The following is an 11015-nucleotide window of genomic DNA, read 5'->3' as shown; positions in this document are numbered from 1 at the left end:
TACAGGTAGTACAGGTAATACAGGTAGTACAGTTACAGGTAGTACAGTTACAGGTAATACAGGTACAGGTAGTACAGGTAATACGGTAACAAGCATCACATAGCTGTCTGAGACACTTGTTCAGATACTTCATTCATCTTATAATTAATTCAGTTAATTTTAATTCAGGGGCTGATAAAGTGACAGTGGTGTGATTGACAGGTCAATGCAAACAATAATGTACCATATTATTATATATTATTTTAATATTCATAGCCTAGTGTACTCTGTCACTTAACAAACCATTTGTCTCCTAATGCTCTTGTATAGTTTGTATTTTTATTCTGTTCTTATTTAGTTAATATACTTCTTATTTTTTATACTTATATGTATTTATTTCTGTCTTTGTCCCCGCTGGGATCACTTGAGGATTATCTTGTGTTATCTAAGTTCCAAACAGGGATGAGTTGATGGCAGTAACCGTGATGTCACTTCCTGTCCCGTACAGATGGGTGGAGCTCTCAGGTGTTGTTTTCAGACTCGTGCATCGTGAACCAGCTGCCTGTGGTTTTTGCAGCACGCCTCCAAGACCCTCCAAGTCCAGACGGGGATCTGGTGAGACTTTGGTTTTAACACCCTGGAGGACTGACTCTTCTTCTATTGATTGAGCATTTTTAGTAGTTGGCCTTAAACTGTAAAATAATCAGCCAATAAAAATAAGATCTTCTCCCTCCAGTGATTCCTTTAATCTCCGTCTTAAGACCCACCTCTTTCCTTTAGCCTCTCAATTATCATGGTAAAGACAAGCTTAGCTTTATTTGTTGTGATTTATTCAGTTGTTGGATTCAATATTCTATGCTTTTACTAATTTCCTTATATTGTCTTCTTTATATCTGTGTTTTTATTTCCTTTCTTTGTAAAGCACTTTAAATAAGCTTGACTTCTGTTGCAGCTGTTCCCAGATCTGCAGCTGACTGAGGAGGAACAGAAGCTGCTGACACAGGAAGGAGTTTCTCTTCCCAACAACCATCCTCTCACCAAGGTCACACTGCTGAAAGACACTTCAGATTCAATTCATTCATTTTGTACAGCCCAAAATCACGAATCACAAATTTGATTGATTCAAATTATAGGTTATAGAGCTGATTCATACAGCTGTGATTCAGGTTATAGAGCTGATTCATACAGCTTTGATTCAGGTTATAGAGCTGTTTCATACAGCTGTGATTCAGGTTATAGAGCTGATTCATACAGCTGTGATTCAGGTTATAGAGCTGCTTCATACAGCTGTGATTCAGGTTATAGAGCTGTTTACTGCTGTTCAGAGGAAAAAAGGTTTTGAAGCCGGAATGGACTCTTGCAGCTATTTGGTCATTTTATTTTTTCTTAACTTGCAGTACTTGTTTATTTGTCTTTTCTATCGCTATGATAATTGTGACTGTTATGTACCAAAACACAAACCCATATTCCTTGTATGAGAAAACTTCTTGGCAAGAAACCCGATTTCAGATTTACATTTTCTTGGCGTGACTTCCCACCAACCAATCAGGAAGTCAAAGTGATGACGGGATAATTAGTCGTGAAATTAATGATGTTGATTTTTGATTAATCTTTATTTTTAGGCTGAGGAAAGAATCCTGAAAAGAGTTCGGAGAAAAATCCGCAACAAGCAGTCGGCTCAGGACAGCCGGAGGAGGAGGAAGGAGTACATCGACGGGCTGGAAAGCAGGTCTCACCTTAGACCATTAATCAATTAGGCATCATATAGAAAATCAATCCAAAATTAAAGCTGCGAGCAGCGATGAACGGGCCCTCGCACCTTCCCGCGTCTCGGGGGTACTGGCGGGACGCCGGCAGAAGCGGCCATAAATATCTGCGACCATCAGACAGCGTGCCCACAAGTTAGACATATTTTTAATGCTTGGACTGTGTGACGCTGGAAATTATGTAGTGCAAATATTCAACCAGTTCCTGTATCCACTGTGGCACTGGAGAACACGCGCAAACATGCATTGTGTTGCTCTACATCAAGTATAGACCACATCATGTAAATGTCGTATGAATTGGATTCAGTTTGTCACGTAACGCTGTCTTCCTGTTGCCAGTAGGTGGCGCTATGACTTTGAGTGAAAATGGGCTTGTAGACATCCTCAGGCCATGACTGTTATCAAATATGGCAAGTTTGGGACATATTTGAGCAAGTCCAGTGGAGTTGCATCAGCTTGTTGTTTAATGGCAAATCACGTACAATGGCCGCCACGCCACGGCTACGCCATTCCATCAAACGTAAAGCTTTGAGTAACTTTTAATTGCAAAGGTCTTTAGATTATACTGACTAAATTTGAAAAGGATCTGACAAAGTCTCTAGGAGGAATTCGTTAAAGTATAGCGACTAGAAATCAAGGGAAAATTCACACAAAAATGAAAATGGCCGACTTCCTGTTCATTTTAGAGCATTATCCCAAGACACTTTTTTTTAAGTCTTCATGTGATACATGTTGCTACCGAATTTCATACATGTAGGTCAAACGTAGTGCTGGGGCTGCGTTTTGTGGAGTTACATCCGGGTTGTTGTTTGACGGCGAATCACGTAAAATGGCCGCCACGCCACGGCTACGCCATTCCGTCAAACATAAAGCTTTGAGTAACTTTTAATAGCAAAGGTCTTTAGATTATACTGACCAAATTTGAAAAGGATCTGACAAAGTCCCTAGGAGGAGTTCGTTAAAGTATAGTGACTAGAAATCATGGGAAAAATCCAAATGGCCGACTTCCCGAGCATGTTCCCAAGACACTTTTTTTTAAGTCTTCATGTGATACATGTGCCTACCAAATTTCATACATGTAGGTCAAACGTAGCGCTGGGGCTGCGTTTTTGAAAATTTGTAGGGGGCGCTATCGAGGCAATTTGAAAGGGTCAAGCCAAAAAGCCATATGAAATATTTATTTCCATCACCTATGACACCTGTGCAAAGTTCCAAGGCTTGTTGAGCATCCTAAGTCACAGAAAAATAAGCTTCATTTTTCATGGCGAATGACACGTTGCCACGGCAACAGCGTTTAACGACAACTCACAATATTCATGATGAAGCATCATCAATGTCTTACAAATTACCTTACCAAATTTGAGATTGATCTGGGCAACGTCCTAGTCGGAGTACATCAAAGTATAAAACTTGTCATTTCCTTTTGCCAGTAGGTGGCGCTATGACTTTGTGAAAATATTGGCATGGAAATGTGCTCAAGCCTGGACCAGCATCATGCATAATAAATTTGGGGCAGATTGAATAAAGTACCTTGGAGTTACAACAACTTCCTCTTTCATGGCGAATGGCACGAAATGTGCGTGACATGGGCGCCACATAAAACGAAGGTCGTTCAATGTCAGTAGACCATTTCAGTAACTTTTCATCATTAATGTCTTTAGATCATGTTGACCAAATTTGCAGTTGATCGTATAAATTCTGTGGGAGGAGTTCGTTAAAGTACAATGCCTGAAAACGATGAAAAATGCCTAAAAATGCAAAGAAATGGAAGTATTACTGCATCGCCCCCTAGTAGTTGTATGGAATAAAAATTTGAGGGTATGTTACAGGACACAATGTGAACATATGCTACAGATTTCGTGAGGATAGGCCACATGGTTTTGAAGTTATATATATTGCTGTAAAAGGCCACGCCTCTATGAAATTCATTTGTCCATATATTCTTAATGCAATGAGATATCAATAAGCTTTTAGTAGCTTCTGATTATATAGATCCAATAATGATCCACAGCAAATTTGGTACCAATCAGACCCAGCATGTAGGAGGAGTTTGCCAAAATGTGTTTTTCACAAAATTCAAAATGGCGGAAGATTTTGGAAGACGGAGCTTAGGGTCCCAAGATGATTTTTTGTAGAACTCATTCAGTTGCTCATGTCCGTAAAATTTTAAGTAATTTGGACATACGGGCTGTCAGGGCTTGCCTTTCCAACTTCTAGGGGGCGCTAGCGAGCAATTTTGTCATGCTCGAGCATGGGACCCATAAAATATCAAATTATCCCGCAGTCCTGATATGCTTGCCAAATATGGGGATGTTGGGGACATGATAAAGCCCCCAAAATGGCGTTTCATTCGAGAGAAAAAGAATAATAATAATTCCTATAGTTTCAATAGGGACCTCGCGGCCCGACGTCGGTGCTCGGGCCCTAATAATAATTCCTACAGTTTCAATAGGGACCTCGCGGCCCAACGTCGGTGCTCGGGCCCTAACTATTAAGATAATCACTGTATCATAATCAGATAGTGAATTGAATATCTTCAAGTTTTCAATCGTTAGTGGGACAAAACATGAGATTAACACGTCATTTTATGCTATTTTCTAGACTAAACAATGTATCAATATATCGATCAGATGAATTAATCATGAAAATAGTCTTTAGTTGCAAATTTATCTCACATCTCTGTGTGTGTGTGTGCGTCTGTGTGTGTTAACAGGGCAGTATCTTGCTCAACACAAAACAAGGAGCTTCAGAGGACAGCGGAGCAGCTGGAAAAACGCAACATGTACGACCACATTTGTTATTGAGTGTTTACTGATCGATGAATGAATCTGGATCCATAAAAGGAACCGATGAGTCAGCAGAGGGCTCTGTTTTCTTCTTCTTCTTCTTGTTCTTTCTGTTGTCTTGTTCTTTCTGATGTATTCTTGTTCTATATGATGTCTTCTTCTTGTTCTTTCTGTTGTCTTGTTCTTCTTTCTGATGTCTTGTTCTTCTTGTTCTTTCAGTCTTCTTCTTTCTGTCTTGTTCTTTCTGTTGTCTTTTTGTTCTTTGTTTTCTTTTTGTTCTTTGTTTTCTTTTTGTTCTTTCTGTTGTCTTCTTGTTCTTTTTCTTTCTGTTTTCTTGTTCTTTTTCCAGATTACTGTTTATTATTGAGATTAGTGTTTATTACTCAGATTACTGTGTTTATTATTGAGATTACTGTGTTTATTACTCAGATTACTGTGTTTATTATTGAGATTAGTGTTTATTACTCAGATTACTGCTAAAAGTAATGAGATGATTAAAGTGTGTTCTTTCTGTTCAGGTCTCTGCTGACTCAGATGGGACGGCTTCAGTCTCTGATCAAACAGACGGTCAGTAAAGGAGCTCAGACCAGCACCTGCTTACTGGTAGGGTGTGTGTGTGAGTGAGTGAGTGAGAGAGAGAGAGAGAGAGTGTGTGCAGGTGCGTGAGAGTGTGTGTGCTCATTATGTTTCGGTGTCATTAAGATGTAATTGATTGTGGTTCAAGTTCTAATTTTTTGTTTACAATAGTAAAATGTTTTCTCTCAGCTAAACATACAGAAGTGTTTTGTGTCGTGACAGAATAAAATCTGAATAAAACCAGGAAAAACCAAACCGGATCTCAAATTCACTTCTAAAAAGAGATTTTCAGGAATAAGAAAAAGTGAATCAATAATTTCTAATTTTGTATAAATCTTGAGCCAGTTTCAACTGTAAATACATCATATTTCATGTCCATATTCTAAAGAGATGAATCGTGTGTGTGTGTGTGTGTGTCCTCAGCTCGTCCTGGTCTCTCTGGGTCTCATCATCTTGCCGAGTTTCAGTCCGTTCAGCCGAAACTCGTCTCCAGACGACGACTACAGACCCTCAGGAGGTCAGTAACTTTCTGTTTAGATTGTATTTAATCCAGACTACTCTCAATCAAGACATTTTAGAAAGAAGTTAAACTGAAAAACATTCTGATCAAATAAGGAAGTAAAACTGTTCATGTTCCATTTTGTATTCATTGAATTTGTTTTTTTTCTCCTCACTGCAATTTATTCTAATTAACTGTTTGAATCTGTAGCATCTGTTAGCTTGTCTTGCTTTAGTTTATCTAAACTTCTCCCACACGCTGCATCAACGTAGTCTGAAGACTTCCTCCACCGCTGCCAGTGAGCAACGCACTTTCAAAATAAATAAAAGAAATGCGTTGACGCGCGATAACATAATTGTCGGGGTTAATTAATTAATGCGTTAACGCGATAACTTGCCCAGCACTAATATAAATGCATAGTTGTAAGTAAAAAGCTCAAACTATATCTCCTCGTATCTTTAACGGACTGATGAATTCATAAAGTGTCTCTTTATCCCGACTGAAATTATCAATAATAAATAGGAAGGAGGAAGAGATCGTAAAGTTATGAATCGGTTGTTTTACTGATGTTTTTCTTCATTCCTTCAATTATTGTAAAGAAGATAGAAACGGCACAATTCAGACACCAAATGTTTTATTTACATCTGAAATAGTTTTGTCCCCGAAAGAAGAAGAATGAAATTAATCAAACTTCCATTTAGTTCATGAACCCACATTGTTATATAAACTTTTTCTACCGGTCCAGAAACGATCATTATTGAACCGCTGGGCTGTAAATATTGTTTATTTTATATATATATCTCTTCTCTTCTTCTCTATATATATATATATATATATATATCTCTTCTCTTCTTCTCTATATATATATATATATATATATATATATATATATATATAGATCAGCTGATGTTTAAACAGTAACTCTAGATTAACCTTCTGTTTCTATTGTCAAGTCTGAAGAAGAGTTTGATAAAGTTCACTCCAGCTTGTTCTAGGCTGCTTTTATTGTGAAACTCTTGAAACAGGAAGCTGTTCTTGTTTAAATCTAAGCTTCCTGTTTCTTTGACCAATGACTGCTGATTTCTTCTCTTGTTATTGAGCTGTTGCTTACAGGATCTTAGTTCTGCAGAATGGACTCAATCATGCAGATGTAAAGTCAAAATCAAATCCTCTTCCATCTTTCTAGTTATTTCCAGAAACATCCTCACAGATCCCTCCGTCTCCCAGCCGACAGCAGACGACGCCGATGTTCCAGCTGTACGGTCCGACTCCTTGTCACCGCCCTTTGAACTCGGCCAATCAGGACCTCCAGAAGCTGTCGCCATCCTCCAAGAGCCAATAGAACCCCCTGAAAGTACCGGCTCTGATGGGAGCCGATCAGTGAACGACTCGGCTCTGGTCTCCGGACCAGCTGAGCCGCTGGTTCTGGGTCTGAGGTCAGCGGGGGGGAAAGGAAGTGATGTCACCAAACCTGCACATGCTGATGAGATGTAGATGGATGTTTTCAACACCACAAAGGATTTCATGTTCGATGTCTAGCTTAAAGTCAAAACCAGCAATGGACACTGAATAATTTGTCTGAAATTAATTCATTGATTGGTGGTTAACCGTTTATTCTACTTTTAGCTTCAATGAATAGTTGGATATTTTGACAAAATTTGCTAATTTGCTTTTTTGTTAAGAGTTAGTTGGGAAATTAAAAACAACAGTGAGTAAGAAGCTGAAGCCAGTTGATCGGCACAGAGACTAGAAACCGGTAAAAACCTCCACCCAGTAAAGCTCACTGTTAACACGTTGTTTGGTGGTGACTTTAAAAATGACCAGTGGTGTTTTTTTAACGGAGGTTCAAAGTGTCAGCCTTTTTCCAGCCTTTGTGCTAAGCTATGCTAACTGTTCAGAAATACCTCTGAAGGTGTAACTTCACCCTTTAACCAGTTTATTTTAGAATTTATACTCAAACTCCAAAACGAAAATTCTTGTTTTTTTCAGCCGGGCTTTTATTTGCTAACTTTGCACTTCTTCCATCTTAGCGATTTGGGAAACATGGTGATGGAAATGTATATCTGTGTAATTAAATTAAAGTGTTACAGAAATTAATTCAGAAGCTTGTCTCTTAATCTACTTGAAAGTAAACAGGATTAGTTATTGTAGGGTATGGATCTAATAACAATATGTTGATTACGTGTGTTTATATAAGTCACTTCAGATCTATTTTATAAATGTTAAAAGTAATATCTGCACTGCTGTTGTCATGGTAACACAAAGTGCACAATGCCTCATTTAATGTTGTTATTCTGACGTTTTCTGTTGACTGTTAAATTGCTTCAACTGTAAATGGTGACAATTCTCTTCCACTGATGCAACAATACATTTGATTATCTGAACTGCATGTTACTCAGTAATGAAACAATCCATACAATAAACATTAGACGTTTTAAGTGAAGTACTTTAGTGAAAATACTGATGGTATGACATACTGAGATAAAGTGTGTCACAGAAATCGTTTTTAATTTGAGGTCCAGTCATTTTGTGATCAGACATCTGACAAATATTAGGGTAGGGTTGGGGTTTTGGGGAACCGCTGTAAAAACAGCAAAGTCCCCCGGTGCACTGTCCATCACTGAGCTCTGACTCTGAGCCACCGGCGAGGCCACCACTACACCCCGGCCCCTCACACAGTTCGGTTTGTCCATTCTCCCACCGAGGTAAGTATCAATGTTCCACAAGCATCCACACACGCCCAAACATCCAACCGTTCCGTCCCGACATGTGAAAAAATTGGTCATAGTGCGCTAAAATATCTGACTATTTTTGTCTTGATATTGCGCTAAAAATTGTTATTATAAAAGCAGACTATATGGTCTTTACCCTGCGCTCATAGCAGACTGTATGGTCTTGGCCCTGCGCTCATAGCAGACTGTATGGTCGTAACCCTGCGCGCATAGCAGACTATCTGGTCGTAACCCTGCGCTCATAGCAGACTGTTTGGTCTTAGCCCTGCGCTCACGATTAAGCCTCTGTCGCAACGTTAGGGTCAGGGTTAGGGTTAGGGTTAGGTAAAAACGTGACCACCTGATGGAGGTCAGGGTTAGGGTTAGGGTTAGGGGGTTAGGGCTAGGGTTAGGGTTAGGGTTTAGGGTTAGGGTTAGGGTTAGGTGAGGGGAAAAAGGTTTATCTGCCAACCAAAGAGGTAAGCAGAGAGCACGGGCACACAAGGTCCATCCTGTTCCCTCTTCCGTCTCCAAATACATGACTGTTCTTTGTTTTTATTCCACTTCATTATAGGTTGCTGGACAACATTTTCATTTTTAATTCCAGCATCCATCCGCGGATAACCCCAACCCAGACTCCGGTCCTGAAATCAGGTTTGTTTTATATTTCCCGAAGGTGAGTTTTTTATTTTGCAGATATATACATTTGGTTTTTTTTATGTGAAAAAATGTTCTGTTTGTCCCATCCAACAGTCTAAAATCTCTAGGGCCGTCCTCTTTGTCCAGTACTCTGGGTGATCCGACCGTACCCTAAAGAGTTGTTCCTCCACACCCTCCAACACGCTAAAAGATTCTTCCAAGAAGATGTTTGTTTGCGCTATTAGGTGTTTTGCTGGTGACGGGAGCTGTGATGAGAACTGGATCAGTGGTACACAGATTTTGGCCTGGGGAAAGGCCCTGCCCGCCACTGCCATCAATTGGTGGAATTGTTTTTTAATAGTTTTAAACAAATTCCCTCTCAGGCAGTTGTTCAGGCCAATCGAGAGCAAAACCATCCGGACAGTGGGGCAAGGGTCCAATTTATCAAGAATTCCCTTCATATGGTGTATTTGGGCCCCAGGGAAACTGTCCACCTGCACCAGTGCATCTCCCCACCCTGGTATCTCTGCCAAATTCTCATCCCCCAACACCAGCACAGGTTGTTCCACCGTCAGAGACCAGTTCGCAATTTTCCGATAAAAATTGGCATGCAGGGTCGGTCTCTGAGGGGAACCATCACAGAGGTCCAACAGGTATGATAGGGAGCCAGATGGATCATCCCCTGATAGAGTGGAATCCTCAAGGGGGTGATCCAATCCCAGATCCCCATCCGTCAGAATCCTCTCCTCCCTAGGTGGGCTCGGTGAAAGGTCATCCAGTGACCCCAGGCAAGGGGTGGGATGGGTTAGGGTTAGGGTTAGGGTTAGGTGCAAGGGGAATAAAGAAGTCTGGCTGCACTTAGGCAGCCAGAATGCACGGGCTCACACATTTCTAGGGTTAGGGTTAGGGTTAGGGGTTAGGGTTAGGGGTTAGGGTTAGGGGTTAGGGTTAGGGTTAGGTAAAAGGGAAAATAGGTTTCTGCCTACCAAGAAGGCAGGCAGAGAGCACGGGCACACAAGGTTTGTCCTGTTTCCTCTACTGACTCCCAATCGGTGACTCCCTTGTTTTTTTGTGTGTTCCACTTTATTTTTAGAGCGCTGGACAGTATTTTAATTTTGGATTCCAGCGTCTATCTGTGGATCTCCCCACCCCAAACTCCAGTCCTGAGATCAGGTTTGTTTTATGTTTCCCCGAAGGTGAGTATTTTTTTATATATTTTGCAGGTATATACATTTGGTTTTTTATGTGAAAAAGTGTTCCGTTTGTCCCATCCAACAGTCTAAAATCTCTAGGGCCGTCCTCTTTGTCCAGTACTCTGGGTGATCCGACCGTACCCTAAAGAATTGTTCCTCCACACCCTCCAACACACTAAAAGATTCTTCCAGGAAGATGTTTGTTTGTGCTATTAGGTGTTTTGCTGGTGACGGGAGCTGTGAGGAGAATTGGATCAGTGGTACACAGATTTTCGCCTGGGGAAAAGCCCTGCCCGCCACTGCCATCAATTGGTGGAATTGTTTTTTGATAGTTTTAAACAAATTCCCTCTCAGGCAGTTGTTCAAGCGGGTTAGGGTTAGGGTTAGGGTTAGGGTTTAGGGTTAGGGTTAGGGTTAGGGTTAGGTGCAAGGGGAATAAAGAAGTCTGGCTGCACTTAGGCAGCCAGAATGCACGGGCTCACACATTTCTAGCCTTAACACATTTGTTTCTCAAGAAAGGGTTTGTATTGTATTTTTTGTTTTGTATTTGACAGGTGCCCTGGAAGAGATCTCCCCACCCTCATCCGAGGGGGTAAGTTTATTATTTAGGCGACTGGCTTTAATTAATTTGGTTCAGACCATATGGATAAACTGTGTTAAGTTTGTTAATCCACTGTCTTTCTTTTGCCAGTCGCTGTCTGTCTGACCACCAGGATCCTGACTCCAACCCCATGATGAGGAGATTTTCCCTCCCATGTTGTCTGAAATGTTCGTACAGGTGAGTAACTTTATGCGTCTTATCAATCAAGTTCAAGTGTTGCTTCAGTCTTAGAATTAAACTGTTCTTGGTTTGCCCAATATACAGT

At 40.6% G+C, this 11015-nt stretch overlaps 1 protein-coding gene across 1 annotated transcript; it reads left to right on the top strand.

Moving 5' to 3' along the window:
- Positions 1-487: 487 nt before the first annotated feature.
- LOC142944387 (cyclic AMP-responsive element-binding protein 3-like protein 4) lies at positions 488-7703 on the top strand (the record flags this gene model as incomplete). Its single annotated transcript, XM_076085641.1, has 7 exons — positions 488-594; positions 932-1021; positions 1602-1708; positions 4459-4527; positions 5050-5134; positions 5531-5624; positions 6793-7703. Coding segments are annotated over 7 exons (860 nt in total), but the record flags the coding sequence as incomplete, so codon positions are not given.
- Between the last annotated feature and the right edge of the window lie 3312 nt (positions 7704-11015).

This window comes from Anarhichas minor, unplaced genomic scaffold (assembly GCF_050575085.1).
Source record: "Anarhichas minor isolate MPS153535 unplaced genomic scaffold, ASM5057508v1 ptg000220l, whole genome shotgun sequence".
In the NCBI taxonomy this organism is placed as follows: Eukaryota; Metazoa; Chordata; class Actinopteri; order Perciformes; family Anarhichadidae; genus Anarhichas; species Anarhichas minor.
The sequence above is the reverse complement of the archived record's forward strand: the minus strand, read 5'-3'. Positions and strand labels throughout refer to the sequence as shown.